Source organism: Arvicola amphibius, chromosome 9 (assembly GCF_903992535.2).
Source record: "Arvicola amphibius chromosome 9, mArvAmp1.2, whole genome shotgun sequence".
Taxonomy (NCBI): Eukaryota; Metazoa; Chordata; class Mammalia; order Rodentia; family Cricetidae; genus Arvicola; species Arvicola amphibius.
The window spans coordinates 93,271,341-93,294,037 of record NC_052055.2 but is presented as its reverse complement, the minus strand read 5'-3'; the positions used below and the strand labels follow the sequence as shown (position 1 = coordinate 93,294,037).

The window sequence follows — 22,697 nt, the reverse complement described above, 5'->3', positions numbered from 1 at the left end:
CTGCTACACTTCACCTGGATCACCACTGCCGCCATCTATTTGGATAACCATTTAACTCTAAGTTATGCCACTCTCAGAGAAGTCCTCCTAGTTGCTGCAATCGGGTTTATGTTACAGCTGCTGTGGATTTCTGATGCTTTGCCTTTTTCATGGCACAGCACATTTTGTATTTAACTGCTGTATAGTGTTGTGTCTTCCCTCTGACACCTCTGTGGGAGCCCACATGTGACTCGGTTTCCATTTGGAGTCAATTATGACTTAAAAGTCATTTGAGTTCAAGCTCACCTGCTGTGCCTGAAGCTCTGAGGGCTATGAGAAAGTTCTGATTAAGCCCATGGGAAAGAGCATTTTGCCCATGAGAAAAGAACACACTATCTAGTAGAAAGAATATCGCTGATGCCAAGCCTTGGGAACATCGAGATAGAAATAGAAATTACTTGCTGCTTGCAGGGACCTGCTTGTGCTTCCTCCCAAGGACAGTGCAGGGAGGTGGTCAGCTGACTGTCCTGCTTTGTTCTGCCTTCTGCCTTTAATCTGCATAAAAGCAAGTTCTGAAATAAACTCAGGGCTGGTTGACATCCACGAACGGACCTCCCACATCTAGCCTGTGTTTTCTGTTTTGATTTATTTCAATCTGCCATTTCCCAACCCCACACCCTCTTCCAGGTACCCCAGCTGACTTTGTTGGAGCATGCTCCAACACACCACTATACTATGAAGGCAGTGGCCACTTTGCTATAGCCCCAGCACCAAGAATGATCCTACAGTAGGTGAATTCATTACTTGTTGCTTTGACAAAATATCTGACGTAATTCAGAAGGAACCGTATATTGGGGTTTGAGCGTATAAGGCATGACAGTGTGAGACACCTGGTCACACGGTCCTAGCAGCCAAGAAGCAGAAAGCAGTGACATCAAAGGTATAAATGCTAGCACTCCTCTTACAGTCTTTATCCAGTCTGGGATCCCAGCACACATTCAGAATGGGTCTTCCCGTCTCATTTCAATTAACCCTCCCTAGAAACTTTCTTAGAGACACACCCAGAATTTGTCTCCATGGTGATTCCAGATCCTGCCAAGTGACCTATCAATATTAGCTGTCACAGTGAACAACAGATGATTTCTGCAATTTTTTTTCTCTGAAGAATTATATTCTGAGTGCTGGGGAGGTGGATTAGTGGTTAAGAGCACCTCTTCCAGAGAACCCGGGTTCAATTCCCAGCACCCACATGGCAGCTCACAACTGTAACTCCAGTCTGAGAGGCTCTGATGCCCTCTACTGGCCTCAGGCACCCACATAAGCCAAAGGTATAAATGCAGGCAACACATCTACATACATAATAAAATTAAAAATAGAGAAGAAAAGAGAATTAATTATGTTTTGTGACGGTCAAAAAGAAGTATATTCCATTTAATTATGTTCAAGATTAACTATGTTCAAGATTCATTTCTTTAAAATAGGCCTGCCTCATAAAATATTGTTCCCTCCCAAACCAAAATGCCTTTTCTCTGTCTTTTAATTAATATTAAGAAGATAGTGTAATTAGGACAATAGATACAGTCATTAAATATTAACCTACAGGAATATGGGGTGGGAATCCAGTAGCAGAGTTGCATGTTCAACATCTTGGATTAAATCCCCAGCATTAAACAAAACCAAACAACAAAAACCCATGTATTATATAAACCATTACAATTCACCATAATCTAGATACAAAAGGGTTTTCATTCCATCTGCCATTGTTTGGGACAGTACTATTGTTTCAGACTACGAATATATTAACAACAGATACAAAAGAAGTTTTTGCTTTTATTATATGAGATATTGTTATAAAAATGGTAGTTTATCACAAGACAAACATTCAACTGGAAGAACTCTGCCTCACTCTGAATGAAGGTAGCATGGCAGGAGAAGATGTAAGAGCGTGAACTGTTTCTGGAGAGAGGTGTTCACTGTTCTTTTCTAAGGAGCCAATCACAGGGCTCTATCACAGAACAGAAAGACGTCCTCAGCATGTAGAAGGTGTAAAGGACTCCAAAGCAAATTTCCTGAACTGGAAGTGCAGCATATGAAAGTACTTTGCCAGAAAAGGTGAAATAGTCATGCTTTGCTTAGATCCCCTTATATACTACTTGCTCAAAATGTTTATTATAATTACAGTAAAGTGCGTTAGTATCGAACACTGATAGTAAAAATAAACTGTGGTGTTTGACAGGGATAGTATACTCTGCGAAAGAAATCTACCTTGGATTTGGTAGGGCCTTCTCTCTTCCTCCATTTTGTTAGGCTTCCTATGGACTTCAGCTACATTGAACACATCCTTCTAATCAAAAGCAAATTTCTTTGGTAACATGTCCAGGTGACTTCATTCTAAATCTGTCACTACCAGGCCATCGTTTTCCTTCACGTAGCCCACGGAATTCCATCCGGTGTCAGTCCCTTCCCCTCTCATGCAGTTTTCTTGGCTTGTGTCTTCTAACTTGATTTTGTTGGTGTTCTGAAATAACCGAGTCACTGGTTCCAATCCACTTCTTCTCAGCTCCTTGCACCAAGTGATCGTTCACTCCCGAATCCACAAGCACAGCAGATGTGTGAGCGGCAGCTTTACTCAGCAAAAATCCCATCGGGATGGCTGGTCAACCATCAAGGGAGTGTGAGGTCCCCTTTTAAGTAGTGGAACTGCCTCTTCAATTTGGTTACTGAAAAGAAAATCAGGTAATAAGTGAATGCAATAGGAATGTCGACAAACTTCCACGGCAATTGTTTCTTTAAGTGGAATGCTCTACTGGGGCTGAAAACACCAAAGCCACCTTCTACCTTTCCAGGACTTACATTTTCTTTTTAAGAAAAAGATTTATTTTTAATTAATGTGTGGGCTTATGCATGTAGGTGCAGTGCCCAGGGAGTGCTAGCCCCATACTTAATAAATGAAACCTTGCTTTTGCATTAGGAAGTGTGACTCCGTGGTGGTCTTCTTGTGGGTCCTAGGACTCAGGCCACAACATTTGGGTGCTTGTCCGGGATCCCAAGACCCCTGAGCCGCCACCCGAATGTTTTTGAACCAAAAGAGGGTACTGGAGCCCCTAAACCTAGTTACAGATTGTAAGCCATGTGGATGCTGAGAATGTGGATCCTCTGCAGGAGCAGCACTCACTCGTGCATCATGTGGATGCTGAGAATGTGGATCCTCTGCAGGAGCAGCACTCACTCGAGCATCATGAGTCATCTCCAGCCACCATTTACACCTATTCACATTTTCTTTTAGAGAAGTTATGTAGGGCCTATCGGTTTCTTTAAGGTCTTCTAAAAATTATATTTATTTATTTTTGTGGTGTGGTGCGTGTGTGTGTGTGTGTGTAAGCCAAAGAAAAACTTAGAAAACTTGTGAGAGTCAATTCTCACTCTCCACTATGTCGGTCCTAGGGTTGAACTCAGATTACCAGGCTAGGTGACAAGTGCCTGTACCTACTGTGCCATCTTGTCAACATTCTTGAAAATATATTTTAAATTAATCAATTTTTTGGTGTTGTATGTAGTGATGTTTTGCCTGCATGTATATATGTATACCATGTACATACCTAGTATGCATGGAGGCCAGAAGAGGACATCACATGCCCTGGAAACTGGAGCTACAAATGTTTGTGAGCCACCATGTTGGTGCTGGAAACCAAAGCCAGGTCCTCTAAAAGAGCAAACAAGTGCTCTCAACTGCTGAGTCCAATCCCTGAAAGTTTTAAGAAGGAGAGATTTTCTTGATTTTATATCTATTCCTTTCTAAAAGTAAAGTAACTACTCAATTTCTCTGTCATATCTATCATTCTTAATAATAAAAACTTTTAATTCATTAATGTGTTATATACATAATCACCAAACATCCTTAGCTACTAGGAAAATTCAAATTAAAACTGCATTGTGATCTACCTTGCCCCAGTCTATTGCCAAGGAGCCAAAGAGCAACAAATGAGGTTGAAGAGAAGAGGAAAGGAAGAATCCTTATTCACTGCTGGTTGGAATGGAAACTGGTGCAGCCATTAGGGAAATCAGTAGGGAGGGTCCTCAAGAAACTAGAAACAGAAACGCCACAGGATCCAGCTGTGTCACTCGTGTGTGTTCCCAGAGGGCTGTAAGTCACTCCAGGGAGACACTCGCTCATCTCTCCACTACTCCTAACAGCCGCGGTGCCAGACCCAGCTTGGATGCCCAACAACGGAAAGTGGCACATATCCACAACCGAGTTTTCTCAGACATAAAGAATGAGGTCATGTCACGTGCAGGAAAATGGATGGAACTATAGAACATTATAAGCAAACTAAGCCAGGCTCAGAAAGGCGAATACAAACAACACTTTCTTTCACGTGTCTAATGTGGACTTCAGAAGAATATACATATGACTAGCGAGATGGCTTCAGTGTATAAAAAAAGCGCATGCCATCGAGCATGAGGATTAGTATTTTACAATCCACAAGAGAAGCCGGGCAGGCAGGACAGCTGCCGGTCATTCCAGCACCTGGGAGGAGACAGTGCATCCTGCAGGCAGCTTGACTAGTTAGACTAGCTGGAATTAGGACAGCTCTAGGACCTGGAGAGATCCTGCCTCAATAAATAAAGAAGAGTGTTATCAAGGAGGGCACCAAACATCAACATCCGGACACCCCCGCATACAACACATATGTGAATGTGTTCACATACACATGTAAACACAAGCACACATAAGCCACACATTCATGCACAAAATAAAAAAAAACAATAAAGAAATCTATATGTCATGAAAATAGAAGGGGAGAGGTACTGGGGAGGGAGGAAAAGGAGACAAAGACAAGTGGGGTGTCATGTGGAGGCAAATGGAGGAGAAGTGCAAAATGGGACTTTGCAATTTTATCTATGTATGAATGCAAATTTTATATAAGCCCATTATTTTGCATCCTAACTAATCTAAAATTGAAAATGAACTTTCTAGGCATGAAAACAAGCAGGAACAAACTATTATAACCTGTAACCAAGAGACCACAGAAGCTAATAGGAACAAACTTAGAAATGTCACAAATTACAGAATTTAGTACATGAGTACTTTAACACAGTTATTGAAACTATTTTATATATTCCCAAGATAATGGTAAAGCGAGCATGCACAGGATGTTTTGTTGCTGCTGTTTGTTTTTTGAGACAGGGTTTCTCTCTGTAACAGTCCTGGCTGTTCTGGAACTCCTTTGTAGACCAGGCTGGCTTGAACTCATAGAGATCTGCCTGCCTCTTTCTCCCTAGTGCTGGGATTAAAGGCCGTGCGCCATCACAACTAGCTCTTTACTTTTAGTTTTTGAGGCAGGGTTTCCTGTGTAGCCCTGGATGTCTGAAACCTTACTTTGTAGACCAGGCTGGCCTGAACTTGGAGATCTGTCTGCCTCTGCTTCCTGAGTACTGGGATTAAAGGCATACATCACCAGTGTTCTAGCTTAGACAGGGTGGTTTTATAATGGAAGATTTTCTTTTTTATAAATAATCAAACTTTCAGCAATAAAAATATAATTTAATATTTTATTGTAGAGATTTATTTTTATTTATGTGTTTTTTTAGGTGTTCTGCCTGCAATTATGTGTGTACCATATGCATTGTAGATTATCTGTGGACGGGTCCCGAAGAGGGCATTAACCCTCCTTTTTGAACTAGAGTGTTTTAGATGGTTTTTATGCAATCACCTTGAGGATGGTTGTGGTGTTGAGCATTGAACCTGGTCCTTTATGAAGAGTAGCCAGTTGTGATTCTTAACCCACTGGGCTATCCTTTCCAAGTTCCATTACCCTTTTTTGATGAACTGGGTATACCCATTAACCCAGGCTAGCCCAGAACTCACTGGAGGGGTTACTGGCTTTCATTCCTGATCCATCTGCTTCTACCTCCCCAATGCTAAGATTACAAACATGTATACAAATCCTGAGTCCAGTAAACAGTTTTCAGTTGAATAGAGCTGTGGCTGAGGTTAGCATGACCAATGGAAAGAGTCCTTTTGAAGAGGCAGCTTCTGTCTCTTCCCACTTCTCCCCTTCCCCCCTTCTGTTTCTCTCTCTCTCTCTCTCTCTCTCTCTCTCTCTCTCTCTCTCTCTCTCTCTCTCTCTGCTCTTCTCCCCTTCCCTTCCATAACCCACTAAACAAATATCTAACCTCACTCTGCATGGTGTGCCTGTCTGTCTGTCTCTCACCCACTGCGTTGCTCCCTGCCTGGGGAGAGCTGCCTTCAGAGACCTGTGGTGTGGTCTCCTGGCGTGCCCATCTGTCTGTCTCTCCTCGTGGGACTTGCTGCCCCTCGTGGCCCACTGCAGCTACTTGGGGAACTGTGCTGTCCCTGCCTGGGACTGGCTGCTCTCTTGGGACCTGCCCCTGCTCAGGGACCTGCAGCCTGGTCTCAAAGCCCGCTGTCTGCTGCATTTTACTTAATCCATTATAATAACATCTAGTTATGCTTACAAATAATATAATTTATGAAAATAAAGGGTATAAAGATAAAAATACCTTATGAAAAAAATACAGATTCTGAAGAACAGACAGTTATAAATTAGCACATTGCTGCTTGTGATACTTTATAGAAACTTGAGTACTCATGCAGGAGAAGAAACAAGAATTCTTATGCCTCCCTCAAACACGATTTTTGCTTTCCGAATGCACAATTTAAACTGTAGCATCAGAAGACAGCTGCCAAAAATCTGTAGGAAAAACCAGGAAGATGGGATCACAGAAACCCTCAGATTCAGTATGTGAGTTTAAAAAGCCTCTGAACAGTAAGAAAGGAAATCTAGCAGCCTAGTGATCCACAGGCTTGTTCACACAGTGTGTGTGTGTGTGTGTGATCTTTGCAGCTGTACTACAGACAGGGAGGCTAAAGCTAAAATTAAAGCCTGGAGAGATGGCTCAGTGGTAAGGAGCGTGCTGCTCTCTCCTGAGAACTCTTAATTCAGTTCCCAGCACCCACATGGTGGTTCACAACAAGCCTATAACTCCTGTTCCAGCCCAAAATCCAATTCCCTCTTCTAGCCTCTGTGGGCGACAGGCACACATGTGGTACACAGGCATGTGGTACACAGTACACATAAAATAATTTTAAAAATTAAAGCTAAACCTTACAAGCCCTGAAAAATTAAAAAAGCACCCCCCCCAAGACAAATGTCAATCAATAAACGGGCTAATGAAATGGGATATTTTCAAAAAAAGAACAAATACATGACCAACAACTGTTTTTAACAAGTGGTCACTGGCATCGGAGAAATGGAAATTAAAACTACTTGACATTCTATTTCACCCCAGTCAGAATAGTCATTATCAGGAAAAACAATTAACAAATGCTGTGAAAGGGTGTTGAGAAGGGAGCCTTAAACTGTGTCTGGTGGGAGTACAAACTGATATGAACACCTTGGAATTAGTGTGAGATGTTTTCAACTAAAATAGAACCTTAGAACTCAGGTATATGGCTTCCAGAACATGCCCAAAGGTCTCCATATCCTCCCACAAGGACACCTTACACATCCATGTTTATTGCTGCTCGATTACAAGAGATAGGAAATGGGATCCAGCCTAGATGGTTCCCAATGAGATGAATCAAGAATAAACACTACACACATACCAACGGCATTTCACTTCACTATAAGAAACATGAAGTCATGAAATCGGCAGGAAAAATAGATGGATTTGGAAAACTTATTTAAACCAGATCCACTAAGTCAAATACTACATGTTCTTTCTTGTATACAGAGTCTATCTTTAAATATATAAGTAGGGGGCTTGCAAGAAGGCTGAGCGATTAAGAGCACCGACTTCCAGAGGTTGTGAGTTTAATCCACCAACGACATTGGTTGAATCACAACCGTCCATAATGAGATCTGGTGCCCTCTTCTGGCTTCAGGCACACATGGCAGGCAGGACACTATACATAATAAATCTTAAAATTATATAAGTAGGGGGTATTGGAGGATTGTGAGTGTGGGTATAAGTCAAGGCGAGGGACAAAAAAAGTGGCTCCAGTGAGTAGAGAACACTTGTGGCATGGAAACAGATGGGGGAGGAAGGATAGAAAGGCAAAAGTGGGGGTTGAGAAAAAGGCAGGAAGGATCACAGACACAAATTATGAATGCGAAAGCCGCAATGCAACCCATTACTTTGCATTCTAATAAAATAAGTAAAAACGGAATAAAGTAGTTTCTGAGTAAGCTGGATAGAACAGGTGAAGGGCCAGAAGCACTGAGGAAAAAATGTCTTTTCAAGCTAAAACTTTAAAAATTGGCAGCATATAGACCAGCGCTTATTTCTTTCCACTTTTTTCATTTCAAGATGCAATTTTAACGCAGCTGGATAGTTAAAATTACCACACCAGTTAAGCTAAAAGAAGGCAAAAGTCGGCTGATAGAAGCCAAAACTGGGGTAAAACCTGGATACAGAATTTAACGTCTCGCGAGGTTGTTATATCTCTTCTTGTTTTTCCATCGCCAGTCTTCCTAGAGAGGGAACTTGGAGGAGGGCTGGCATGTGGAGAAGAAATGCCAGTTTGGAAAGTGAACGTTTATTGCGGGGTCTGGCACTTCCCAGTTCCATCCAGCCTGGATGGGCAGACCTGACCCAGGCCGAGGGGTGGCCCTCAGCTGTCACGCTCACCAGGATAGACCAGCTCCCTCTGGGAGGCTGCAACAGGGCACCCCACCTGCAGGCTCCCACAGAACAGCTTCCTGACGGTGTCAGGAGCTGCGCAGCGGAGCAGCTCTAGGGAGTAACCGTTCTGCTCAGCCGGGAACGCCCACGGGCTCCGCGACGCGCTGTAAAGCCTGGCGGAAGCAACAGGAATTCTAGCGCCGAGGGGGGCCACGACCACCGCGCATGCGCGCCCCTGGCAGCTTCTGCAAAGGCGCGGGCTAGAGGATGGTTACTAGGAGACGGGACGCACGGGTCGGCCATCTAGGCGCTGCGTGGGCGTGCGCCTGCGCGGCGCGGATGGGCCAGGAGAAGGCCTCTGGTCGGAGCCCTAGAAAGGCGGGCCGGCGGCTAGTAACGTCGCAAAGTGCTCGGGTGCGCGCGCACGATTTGTAGTCCCCGCGAGAGGGCGCATCGAACCAGGTACGCGTGCGCACGGGGGCTGGGGGCGCGCCGGACGGAAGCGGAGCGTAGGCGCCGGGGAGGTGGAAGGAGAGCCCCCCTCAGGTACAGAGCGTGAGGCGGGGCGTCGGCCAGCCGGGAGCTAACCGCTCCCGCCCTCTTCACCGCAGCGCCCTGCCGGGCCTCCGCCTCCGCCGGGCGGTGCCCACGGGGTGGGAAGGAGGAGTCAGGGGCGGAGGATGGAGGCCGCGCCGGCTTGGTCTCCCGCTGGGCGGGAGGCCCTTCAGTTCCCGGGATGAGCTCCGGGGAGCACGAAGGCCCGGGAGGCCGGGGGAGGGCTCCAGAGCTCCAGGTAGAAAGCGAGGAGGTGCCACCGGGCTAGAGGAGAGCCCTCTGGGGCGGCTGCAAGAGGGTGGGGAGAAGTGTTGGGGGGTCTGATGGTGGCCCGGGGTGGGCTTCGCTGCTTGAGCGGCTGCGTCGCGGGTAGCCGGCCGTGGGCGGGGGCGACAGCCTCCAGGAGCAAAACCTTTCTGGGGAGTTAAGGTCGAGCCCAGTTCCTATGGTGAACGCTTCGCTTCCTGCCTCAGCTGGGTGTTGGGAGACACTGTTTTGCTTAGAGACAGTGGAGTCAAGCTGGGGCTCTTGGAAGCTCAACCTGTCTTTTCCTGACCCCTTGTCCCCTCGGTCTCTTCTTTATAGACTGGGAGGCAGGTGAAGGCGGAGATTAAGATTTTGCATGAAAATCTCATAATTTCTTTTAGGGTTTTGCATAGAGAAAAGGTCAGGATAGGATGGCTTTTGTTGGAAAAGTTATTAAGTCTCAAATAGGTGGCTTGTCGTTGCACTTGATACCTAAAATGCCAAAGTACATGTACATAATTATATATGTGTTTGTATATAACCTTCAGTCAAGGATTTAGACTTTCTAGTTTGCACAAGTGACAGTGTTCTGTGTTTTCTTATCGCGCTCCTCCCTGCAGATTTGCGTGTCCCATGATATTCGTTTGATTTAAACTTATTCTACTAGTTTTCAGCATTCGAGTACATTTTGTCACTTCAGGAAATTAAACCACAGTAATTTCAAAGTAGTATAGGTTATTTGTTATTATAAAGGGCAGTTATCACATTTGACTCTGCTTCAAGAACAAAACAATTGTTTTTTAATTGAGCAATGCACTAAATCCTTCGATCTTAATTATTGAGAAAGAGATAAGAAGATAAATACTACATCAATATTTCTTTCAAACTCTAAACCTTGATATTATTTAATAAAACTTTCAAAAACATGTTTTATTTATTTTCCGAAAGAAGAATCACTGTTGTAGCCCAGAATATAAACAGGCACAGAAAGTCTCTGGGTTCTGTTATCTGCCTTCTGCCTAGTTTGTTTGAAAATAATTCGATTTTAAGGTCCTCCACAAGTAGAGGCCACTAGAATAGGTGTTATTAATTCCCTCACAGGTCACAGGCCCTTCGCTCCCCAGATTGGCAGTGTTAGCCATTTTCTTGCTTTCCCTAATAGTTCGATCATCATCTTATGTGAATACACACCTTATAGTCTGCTTTGTTACAGAACTTTATAGAGTTGGAACAGGTATTCTACAGCTACTTTAACTCAACATTTAAAAAATTTATCCTTGTCGGTCAGTGGTGGTGCATGCCTTTAATCCCAGCATTTGGGAGGCAGAGGCAGGTGAATCTCTTGTTAGTTTGAGGCCAGTCTACAAAGCGAGTTCCAGGACAGCCAGGACTAAACAGTGAAACCCTGACTTGAAAAACTTAAAAAAAAAAAAAAAAAGGAAAAAAATTATCCTGATTGCTTCTAGTTAGTTTGCTGGTTGGTGTTCAATTGTAAAAGTATTCCATGATTTACTGTTGGTGGATACTAGGGCTTTAAAATTATTTTTGGCGATACTCTTTGCCAGGGTTATGGATATTAAAATATATCCACCTCGTGTTTTGAAGGAAGGCAGTTTGAAAGGTAGTTCTTTTTGTTTTTAGTTACCACTGTTAGTCTTAGTCTTAAATTACTAAATCCCTTTGATCCAGAAAGGCCTTGGGAAAACAACTAACTCCTTTCTTGTGTTTCTGAGCGGTCTTGATTAACACTACCTCTCCACAGGTTTTTGTTTCATGCTGCATTGAGGAGATGAGTTGATTCTTTACTCTGGAGACTGCATTGTAGAAAGGAGAAGAGCTTGGAGGTTGGATCTGAATCATTAGAAAGTTTTGTTATTTTGGTTTTCTTTCTTTCTTTTTTAAACCGTAAACTTTTGGAGATAATCACAATTAAAAAAAACAAACAAAAACTTAACCTAGTTTATAGCTTTTGCAGAACCAGATTTCAGAATTGAGTAGAAAACATTCCAGTATTTTCAATTATTCTATCAATATAATAGACATTTGCCAAATATATAATATGTACCTCAATTTGCTTATGTGTTATGTATGTGCTTGTGTATGTGTTATATGCACGTGTATATATGTATGTATGTGGAGGCCACAAGTTGATATGTTTTTTTTTTCTCAGTCCCTCTCTACCTGATTTTTGAGGTAGTGTCTCTCACTGAGCCTGGAGCTGTTTAGTTTAGCTAGTCTGGCTGCACAGCAAGTCCCAGTGGCCCTCTAGTCCCTTGCTTCTCCAGTACTAGGATTACAGGCACACATTCCACTGCTGTGCTTAGTCTTTTTACGTGATATATTTTTAACTACTTTATAAAAGTTATATACAAATAGTCTGTTTCATTATGACATTTCATACATATACATTGTATCTTGATCCTATATGTCTCCCTATCCTTCTCAAGCTTTTGATGACCCCCGTCCCCCCCATCAAGACAGGGTTCCTCTGTAGCTTTGGAGCCTGTCCTGGAACTAGCTCTTGTAGACCAGGCTGGTCTCGAACTCACAGAGATCCACCCACCTCTGTCTCCTGAGTGCTAGGATTAAATGCATGTGCCATCACCACCTGGCCCTTTTGATATTTTTAAACATAAAATCTTAACTTCAAAGTCCCACTAGATAGGAAGTCCTCAGATACTTTACCCCTTGTTTAAAATTCACTTATCTGTTTTTCTTATTCTGTGTCACAGTATAGGACACATTGTTTACCTGGATTTCTTCATTTCTTCATCCCTTTCCCCTTCTACTAATCAACAGTAATTTGTCTTGTTTCTATGCTGTAGGACTTCATCACTTGCATAGACTTTAGGGAATTCCTTTTCTTAAAAAAGTCATTATAGGGCTGGAGAGATGGCTCAGAAGTTAAGAGCATTGCCTGCTCTTCCAAAGGTCCTGAGTTCAATTCCCAGCAACCACATGGTGGCTCACAACCATCTGTAATGGGGTCTGGTGCCCTCTTCTGGCCAGTAGACACACACAGACGGAATACTGTATACATAATAAATAAAAAAAAGTCATTATATTTGTGTGTGTGTGTGTGTGTGTGTGTGCTTGTATATGCCTGGCTGCTTGCTTGCCACAGTATGCACATGGAACAGGGCACATGTTTAAGTCAGAGGGCAGCTTGTGAGAGCTTTTCTTTCATTATATGGATCCTGGGGATCAAACTCAGGTCATCAGACTCAGGCACAAGTGCCTTTACCCATTAAGTCATCTCACTGGCCCTAGCTTTAGGCAAATATTGAAGTGGTTATGTATATTAGGTTAGATATCACTTGTCAGAAATGCTTAAGAGTGGCTGAGTGGTGGTGGCACATGCCTTTAATCCCATCACTCGGGAGGCAGAGACTGGCAGATTTTTGTGAGTTCAAGGCCAGCCTGGAATACAGAGCAAGTTTCAGGACAGGATCCAAAGCTAAAAATCCTGTTTTGAAAATGAGAGAGAGAGAGGGAGGGAGGAGGGACGGAGGGACGGAGGGAGGGAGGGAGGGAGGGGGAGAGAGAGAGAGAGAGAGAGAGAGAGAGAGAGAGAGAGAGAGAGAGAGAGAGAGAGAAGAGGAGAGAGAGAGAGAGAGAGAGGGAGGAGAGAATTGTTTAAGATTAGAAGAGTTTGGGGACTCTAGGATATATCTTGTCCGTGATATTTCCCAGGGATGGAGGCCAAATCTAAACAGGAAATTCATCAGTAGGTAACTTTATGTAACACTTTTGGTGCACCATATTTTTGACTTTGGCCACTCTACTGAGGCCAGGTATGGGATTTTTCATTTGTAGCATCATGTTTCTCAGAAAGTTAGAATCGGAAGCATTTCAGTTTTAACCTCAGGTTAAGGATGCTCAGCCATTATTTGCATTTTCTTGAGAGACCCAGTATTTGATTCTGAAGGGGTCTCTTGAAAAGAGTGTATGCTTTTCTTCTTTTGGCAGAGTATCGACTACAACCTTAGTCTTCCTCTGACTTTTATTCTGTCTGTTTGGTTCTTGCAATTGTGCTGATTAAAAGCTTACATTTTATATTTTGATTTTAATACTTAATTCATTTATTAGTCTTCAGGTTTGCTTTCACCTCACAATAGAAATGGCTTTGTTTAATCAAAATTCATTATTTTGAAAATGTTTTATTAACTCTAAATATTTTATTTGGCAAAGACAAATGTTTCATAGAGCAACTTTGTGGTAGACATTTTTCAAACGTAGCAGCCAGACAATAGCCTAGACATCTTGGAATTTGTTTTTTGTTTTTGTTTTTTTTTCAAGACAGGGTTTCTCTGTAGCTTTGGAACTCACTTTTGTAGACCAGGCTGGCCTCGAACTCACAGAGATCCGCCTGCCTCTGCCTCCCGAGTGCTGGGATTAAAGGTGTGCGCCACCACCGCCCGATGACATCTTGGAATTTATAGAGAGAAATAGACAGTAAACAGGTGAACAAATAAATAATATGATTTCAAGAGTGACAAGTGAAAGTAGCCTAAGTAGAGAGTGGTCAGGAGAGAACCTACTTTAGGAAGTCAGGGAAGAAAAGACTTTTTGACATTTGAACCAACGAGCTGAGGTTGAGATGTCAGCCAGGAAAAGGCTAAGGAGAGACTGCTCTCTGTGGGACTGTAGGGAAAAATGGGAAGAGAGCATGAAGTCAAATGGGAGTGGAGCACATTTTAGTTCATTTGCACTGCTGTAGCAACACACTGTATGCTGGGTGGATTGTAAACAACAGATATTTAATCCTAACAGTTCTGCAGCCTGGAAATTCTTAAGATCATGGTAGCAAAAGATTTCCTGTCTGGTGGGGGCCCGTTTCCTGGTTCATAGATCCCTTACTGTTGTTTCCTAATGGCACAAAATGGGAGAGAAGACTGAGGCCTTTTCTATCAGGGTAATTAATCATGGCCTCGTTTGTTTATTTTGGTTCTAGGCATTAAACCGAGGGCTTTAAGAATGCTAAGCATGTATTCTGGGAGCTAGGATTTCATCATATGAACTTGAGGGACTTAAAGTTTTCCAGATCAGAGCAACGCATTAAAGGAACAGAAAGATAAACAGTAAATCTGATTGATAAATGAAAGAGAAAGTATTAGATCTTTAAAGAAAAGGCACGGGCCAACTCATACAGGGTCTTTAGAAGTGTGGATTTTATCCCAGTTGCAATAGAAAGCCATTGGAGTGTTTTTGATCATCCTCTCAACATTTTAAAGGTTAATTTGATTTTAGGGTGAAGAATAAGTTTTATGGAGCAGGAAGACCAGTAGGAAACTTGCAGGTGGGGTAGGGTGGCTCCTGGGTCTAGGCACATGCATGTAAATGATGTAGAAATAGATGGATTTAGGATATACATTTTGGAGATAAAACCAGTATAACTTGTGGCTATATTAGATGAGTGTCAAGAAAGAAAAGTCCAAGATGACTCTTCACTTTTTCTTACCTTGGACTTATGCACATTGGGGCTTGACGTGGAGAAAATCTGAAAAGAATATGGGGCAAGGCTGGGAGCTAGGGGTAGGTGAGGAATTTCAGAAGTTTGTTTCAGACATTGTAAAGTTTCTTTGACATTGAATTTCCAATAAAAGTGACACAGTGTTAAGTGCTCTGATACAGGTGTGTTCATAGGTTTGGGGAATGGAAAGTAGATTCTAAGCCTTTTAGGGCAAGTAAATGTAGGAGCCCCTTTTTGCCTATGTTCTCATAGTATAGCTGTGCTTACAGTGATAGGGTGCTAATCATGCTGTGCTATACTTATTTATGTGTTCTGGACTTCATAGATTAAATGAAAGTTGAAGTTGTGTGTTTTCGTTCTTCATTTCTTGTCCCTATACGTGATTATTGCTTTTTAGTGTGGCTTTATAAAAATTTGTTTGGCAATTAGATAAGATTATTGCAATCTAATACCGTGAATTAAAGCTGTGTGTGTGTGTGTGTGTGTGTGTGTGTGTGTGAGAGAGAGAGAGAGAGAGAGAGAGAGAGAGAGAGAATATTTAAGAACTGTTCTAGTGAAAAGGTCAGTAGAACTTAATGGCTGATTAAATAATTTAAATCAGTGAGAGGAATAAATAGTGATAATAATGTTTAGTGCTTATTATATGCCAGGCACTATTTTGAGTATTTATACATATTACTTATATTCATTTAGCCTTTACATGATTTTATGAGGTATAGGCACTATTAGTATCACCCATAGGTGAAGAAGCCATCTCAGGAGAAGTATTGTGCTTAATGTCATGCAATTAAGTAATCGGCCAGGCGGTGCATTCCTTTAACCCCAGCACTCAGGCAGAGGTAGGTGGAACCAAGGCAATTTATAGAAGAATGGGTTTATTTAGGGCTTACAGTTCCAGAGGGTTAGAGTTGAGCACCATATTGGGGAACATGGCAACAGACAAGCAGACTTGGCATTGAAGCATCTGGTAGCTCCATATCGTGACCCATAAACAGGAAACAGGGAGCACATGGCAGAGGCTTTTGAAACCTTAAGCTTACATGTCTCCTTTAACAAGCTTACTCTTCCTCATCTCAAGTAGCAACCAACTGGAATCCTGGTATTCAAATGCCTGAGACTTATAGGGGACACCTCATCCAAACCAACACACTGTTGTATTCTTGAAGAGAAACCACGGTAGGAACTCGAGGCAGGAACTGATGCAGAGTTCATGGAGACATGTTGCTTACTGGCTCATTCCCCATGGCATGCTCAGGCTGCTTTCTTATACCAGCTAAGATCTTTTGCCCAAGGGTGGTACTACCCATATGGGCTGGGTCCTCCACATCAATCATTAATCCAGAAAATGTGCTACAGACTTGCCTACATGCCAGTCAGATGGAAGAATTTTCTCAATTGAAGGTCCCCACTTCTCAATATGACCTTGGTTTGTGTCAAGTTGACAAAAAGTAACCAGCATGACATACACAGCCAGATGGTAGCAGGCATCTGTAAAAGCTTAGATCCTGTGCCAAGATAGGAGGTGGAGACAGGAGAGAAACCCTGGAAGCTTGTAGGCCAGTTAGTCTGTCACGTGCAGCAAGACTATAGACCCTATCCTACACACACAGAGATGGGGTGGGGGAGACAACTTTTAGATTTTGTGTGTGTGTTTTTCAAGACAGGGTTTTCCTGTATAACAGTCTGGCTGTGCTGGAAATCACTTTGTAGACTAGGCTGGCCTTGAACTAACTGAGATCTGCCTGCTTCTGCCTCCTGAGTGCTGGGATTAAAGGTGTGTGCTACCACCACCCAGCAACATTGCTTATTTTTAAGATTCAAGTAAATGTATAAGGAAGACATAAGTAGAAAACATGAATACTTACCTAAATTGTTCTATCATCAGTATATGTATATATGTATATATATATTTTGTTGATGATATCATCATTATAATCTTATAGCATAAAAACAGAAAAAAGTGTTGAAAGTTCAAACTGAGCCTTAAAATGTTAGTGAAGAAGAGTGTTTCTAGGTGTATGTATTAAGAATGTGTAGAATAGTTCTTGGAGGTGTTAATCAGGTGATAAAGTTTTCAAAGTTGAAGGGAACAAATTGTGAAGAACTTTGCATGTTGGATAAAAATAGATCTTGGCAATTCAAAGTGTAGTGGAAAGCCAATAAAGGGAAGCTTTTCCAATTGTAGAATCTGAGGTGTACTGTGAATGAGATTCTGCATGTAAATAATATTTCTGTGTGATTCATAATGTTCAGCAAAATTTAAAAATTAATTGCCAAAGTGAGAAGTTATTTATTCTGTTTCCTGAGCCAAATGTTTGTAACTAAGAGCACATTTTTCAACAGAAACTGTGTGAGAAATGGTAAGATTTTTATATAGCTCATAAAGTTCTAATGTTCTGCCCATGTCACAGGACCCCCAAACAGAACCACCATAGAGCTGGTATCGGATGCAAACACACTGGGATTTATTGATTACAAGTTAGCTAACTCGGCCATAATCCAACACACTGACACAGTGGGTGGGGGAAAACGGTCTGGAGGCTTCAGGGTAAGGGGATTTTAAAAGGAAAACTGCAAGCAGGGTGCCACAAACCTTGGCGTTTCGGGATTGGGTAAAGGTATACAGCTTTTGAATTTGTTGGTTGGGTATAGTGACTGTCAGCAGACTAGAATTTCAAAATAGTGGTTAATCAGATACCTACAAGGACATTTGAAGCAAGCAGATGTTGTTTGGACACTCTGGTGGGTCACTTTGACCAGGGCTGGCACAGTTAGGTCCTGTCTAAAATGGAGTTTTTTCTCAAAATGGAGTTTGTTCTGCTCCTTCACTAAATGACTTATAACTTTAAGTAGTCTATGAGATTTATGCTGATGTTCCAGGTGGGCAGTAGCTAGAGATGAATAGAAATGCATTTTCTATCTTATCTAGGGAAGAAGAAAGAAATAGAGCTGCCAATCTGCTTGCGTGCCAGACTGCACAGGGTGTACTCAAGCTAGTCAGTGGGGATATGTTGATTTTATAATTTCCAAAGAGTGATGTGGAGAATAGCAGCTGTGTTGAAGGAAAGGTCTAGGATGTTCTTAGAAAATTCTCACTTTTTAAAAATTTTACTTATTTTTATTTTATGTGCATTGGTGTTTTGCCTGCATGTATGTCTGTGTGAAAGTGGAACTGGAGTTACAGACAGTTGTGAGCTGCCATGTGGATGCTGGGAATTGGACATTGGTCCTCTGGAAGAACATTTAGAGCCTTAACCATTGAGCTATCTTTCCAGCCCCAATCTCACTTTTAAAAATAGATTTATATATGTATTTTATGTATATGAATGCCCTATTTGCATGTATTCCTGCATGATAGAAGAGGGCATCAGATCCATTACAGATGGTTGTGAGCCACCATGTGGTTTCTGGGAATTGAACTCAAGGCCTCTGGAAGAGCAGCCAGTGCTCTTAACCTCTGAGCCATCTCTCCAGCCCCCTTAAAGGTATTGTTGAATGTTTATATAAATATTTATATTCTTTTTTCAATTTTTCTGTTAGAATATTTCTTTTGCCCTTTTATTTATAGAAATTGTAAATGTTTTAGATAAAGTATCCCCTTATGGATGGCTGGCAAAAGCTAACATGTAACTAATGGCTAACATACTTGACAGGCAGAGGTTTGGAGGTAACACTCTTTGTTTGCTACCAACTCATGTTTCTTCAGGAAAGTGATAGGCTAGAGCATGTGTCTTTTAAAAAGCATACTCAGTATCATAGTTTTATATGGAAAACAGATAATTTTTTTCCTTTTTTAATTTTGGGGATTGTATTTTGATTATAATAGTTCCCCTTTCCCTTTCCTCCCTCCAAAGTCTCCCATATTTCTTGCCCAGCTCTCCTTCAAATTCATAGTTTTTTTATTTTCGATTGCCATTATGTGTGTATGTACGTATATATACAAACACACATACATACATATATATATATTCAAATTGTAACCTGTTGAGTCCATATAATGTTATTTGTGTATATGTGTTCAGCACTGACAGTTTGGCAGAACAACCATTTGTTGGCTGTTCTCTAGAGAATACCACTCTCCTGCTCCCAACTTTACTCAGTTGCCTGTAGTTCTGTGTTGTGTTGAGGCCTCACAGGCTTTTCTCTGTCCAGTTTGGCATGCTTGTTAGTGTCATCCTTGTTCAACTCACACTTAGGTGGTCACGTTGGTGAGACTTTGTGGGTGTGACTTCTGATGTTACTAGGAGACACCATCTCACAGCAAACTCCCTGATTCTCTGGCTCTTATAATCTTTCTGCCCTCTTGTCTGCAATGTGTGGGAGTGTTTTTTAATTGTATCCATTGGTACTGGGCTCCACAACTCTGCATTGCTTGGTTGTGGTTTTCTGTAGTGGTCAGTCTCCATCTGATGTAAAGAGAAGTTTCCTTGATGAGGGGTAAGGATTACACTTATCTGTAGCTGTAAGGACAGATGTTTATAGATTGTTGTTAGGGATTATGTTGGTTTAGTAAGTTAGTAGTAGATGAATAGAATTAGTAGATTCTCCTCTAGTAATCATGATTTCACTTGCATTGGTTAGTTATCTAGGTTTTCAGTACCAGTCATGGTATCTGTCGTTGGATGGGTCTTTTGTTTTTAAAGATTTGTGTATGTTGTAGGAAGCTGCTTGTTCGTTTTCTGGCTGCCCAGAATCCCGAAATAACCACACAGAAACTGTATTAATTAAATCACTGCTTCGCCTATTAGTTCTAACTTCTTATTGGCTAGCCTTTATATCTTAAGTTAACCCATTTCCATTATTTTATATTTTACCATGAGGCTCGTAGCCTACCAGCAAGGTTCCAGCATGTCTGTCTCTGGCAGAGGCTCCATTACTTCTCCCTGACTCCGCCTCCTTTCTTCCACATTCAGTTTAGTTTTCTCCACCTAGCTCTACTCTTCCGTATAATGTATTTGCAGCATACAGCGGGGAGTCCCATATCATGTGTATGTGTCTGTATGTCTTTGTGTCTGTTTGAGCATGAGTACATGTGTGCATTGGTACACACAGAAGCTAGAAGGGAACATCAGATTCCTTAGAGCTGGAGGCATTTGTGAGCTTCTCCCCTCCATGTGATTGCTGGGATCTGAGTTCCAGTCCTCTGATTAAGCAGTCTTGACTACTGAACTATCTTAATAGTCCCAGGTTTTATATTATAAATTCTTAAGAATGCATAGCTTGGTAAACTCTTCTCTACTGATGGGAAAGGTAAAACCAATAGAAAATATAAATTGAATAGAATGCTAATAAATTTCAAAACTTACTGCTGTAAAAAGTCAAAGCTCTGTTTTAAATGGAATGCCTCTCCATTATCTTTTATTCTTTCTACTAGGTTACCACCAAAGAACATCAATTTGGTCTCGGGGCTCCAGTTTTTGAAGCTGGAAAAAACCAGAATACTCTCCAACTAGAACAAGAAGTGAGAACCCAAGATAGATTCATCTCGACACTGAAATTACAGGTTAGTCTTAGTTTATGTATTAATACATACTTTTCTTAATTTTAAAATTAATGTAGTTTAAAATGTATTTTAAAATAAGAAAATGAAGGACAAATAATTACTAATTCAGAGCTTGTTTAAATCTAAGGATTCTAAAATTTAGTGTTTATAACTGCTTTGATGTGGTAGGTTCAGAGTCACTGAGAAAACTGTGTGGTATTGTTTTGTTTGTTTGTTTTAGGGCAGGATCTTGCTATGGAGACCAGATTGGCTTTCAACTTAGTAATCCCTTTGTATCAACCCCACAAATTCTGAGGTTACAGGAATGAGGCCACGCCAGGCAGATCAGCTGCTTTTTAATGCAGCATCTTACTTACCTATTTTCAAACATGTAAAATAGTGGTCATTTCCATTGATATAGATTGCTGCTAAAATAGTAGTGGTTAAATAAATTTGACATCTAGCTAGCAAATGACAAATAGGAGTTCTCTGAACTTCCAAGTTAGTAGGGATTTGAATATAGTGCTCTGTACTTCAGGTTTGGGATCATCTGTTCTGATGGTACCTGGCACGTCGTAAAATAAAGGTTCATAAAACAGACCTTCTAGGGGCTGGAGATGTAGCCCAATTGGGAGAATATTTCCTAGCATGCACAGAGCCCTGGGTTTGACCCCCTAGCATCAGGTAAACTGGGCATAGTAGAACATGTCTGTAATCCTAGCTCTCAGGAGGTAGAGGCAGGAGGGTCAGATGTTCAAGGTAATCCTCAGGCTTCACAGTGAGTTTGAGGCCAGCCAGGGCTACATGAGAATCTGTCTGGGGCGGGGGAAGAAGCAGGGACTTTGGGGAATAAAGTAGACTTTCCATTGCCTTTCCTGTCTTCTGTTAAATACAGTTTCAGATTGTGAACATTATATATAAAACAGCATAACACGTTTTCCTTCTTTTTTTAAAGATTTATTTATTATGTATACAGTATTCTGCCTGCATGTATCCTTGTGGGCCAGAAGAGGGCACCAGATCTCATAATAGATGATTATTTTTGGGAACTGAACTCAGGACCTCTGGAAGAGCAGCCAGTGCTCTTATCCTCTGAGTCATCTCTCCAGCCCCCCACTTTTTCCTTTTATTAAACATAGATTCTTTTCTCATACAATGTAATTGAAATATAGTTTCCCCTCTCTCTAATCCTCTTATTGCCTCCACACCTCCTCCCCCATCCAGATTCATTCCCTTTCTGTCTCATTAGAAAGAACAGGTTTCTAAGAGATAACAACAACACATAACAAAATTCAATACGATAAGATAAAACAATACCATCTTTATCTTGTTGGATAAGACAAGCCAACAGAAAAATAAAAGAGCCCTGAGAGCAGGCACAAGAATCAGAGCCCCACTCATTCACACGTCAGGAGTCCCATAAGGACTAAACTAAAAGCTGTAGCATATGTGCAGAAGCTGGTGCAGACAGTAGGCTCTGTGATTGCTGCTTCAGTCTCTGTGAGTTCTTACGAACTTTGCAGTTTTTTTCGAGGACTTCCTTCTCCTAGTGTCCTCCATTCCCTTTGTCTTCCCTACTCATTCTCTTAGTCTTCTTTCTCTGGGTTCTCTGAGTTCTGAGGGGAGGGATTTGATAGAGACATCTGGTTTAGAGTTGTGTGTTCCAAGATCTCTGTCTCTCTATGTAATGTCTGGTTGTGGGTCTCTGTATTTGTTCCCATCTGCTGTAGGAGGAATCCTCTCTGATGACAGCCAAATAAGACACCGATCTATGAGTATAGCAGAATATCATTAGGAGCCATTTTATTGTTAACTTACCATTGCACTAGGTTTCCATACCACCTTTCAAATGTCCTTAAATTCTACTTGTCTCTCACCTTACCTCCCTCTCTCCTTTTCTTCCTCCCTCTTCCCTCCCTCCCTCAATATCATCTCTCCTCTGCCTCCCTACCTAATACTCCTGGTGTCATACACTCCCCCCATATCCCTCTTCTTGGCTCCATTCCATAAAATCTATTTCTTCTTCCCAGGGAGATCCATGTGTCCTGTCTAGTCCTTTCTATGCCTATCCTCTCTGGGTCTATGGATTATAACTTAGTTATTATTTGTTTAATGGCTAATATCTAGATATAAGAAAATATGTAAAATGTGGACACAAGAATAAAGACTAGTTAGGGAGCCTCAACACAAAAAGATAGCATGTTATAGTTCTTTTATTTTCTTTTTCTCAGTATATTCCAGAAAGACTTGTAGGCTAGCAACTTGAAGTGACAATAAGAACATGCAAAAAAAGATCCCAGAAAAGCACAAGAC

General features: G+C 41.7%; 2 protein-coding genes across 7 annotated transcripts in view; one reads left to right on the top strand and one right to left on the bottom strand.

Moving 5' to 3' along the window:
• Positions 1–1,789: 1,789 nt before the first annotated feature.
• Positions 1,790–8,862, bottom strand: C9H2orf15 (chromosome 9 C2orf15 homolog). The gene is given in 3 exon segments (XM_042055693.1): positions 1,790–2,530; positions 2,532–2,699; positions 8,681–8,862. Coding segments are annotated over 2 exon segments (258 nt in total). The 5' UTR covers positions 2,625–2,699; positions 8,681–8,862; the 3' UTR covers positions 1,790–2,365.
• A 219-nt stretch (positions 8,863–9,081) lies between these two features.
• Positions 9,082–22,697, top strand: part of Tsga10 (testis specific 10) — a 95,375-nt gene continuing 81,759 nt past the window's right edge. For 5 of the 6 annotated variants that reach the window (XM_038341476.1, XM_038341474.1, XM_038341473.1 and 2 more), the window contains exons 1-2: positions 9,317–9,421; positions 20,277–20,405. In XM_038341476.1, the coding sequence (XP_038197404.1) occupies positions 9,365–9,421; positions 20,277–20,405 (186 nt within the window). In that variant the 5' untranslated portion in view covers positions 9,317–9,364. Of the gene's footprint in view, positions 9,091–9,316; positions 9,422–20,276; positions 20,406–22,697 lie in introns of those variants that run through there. The other variant, XM_038341478.1, reaches the window with a different exon arrangement.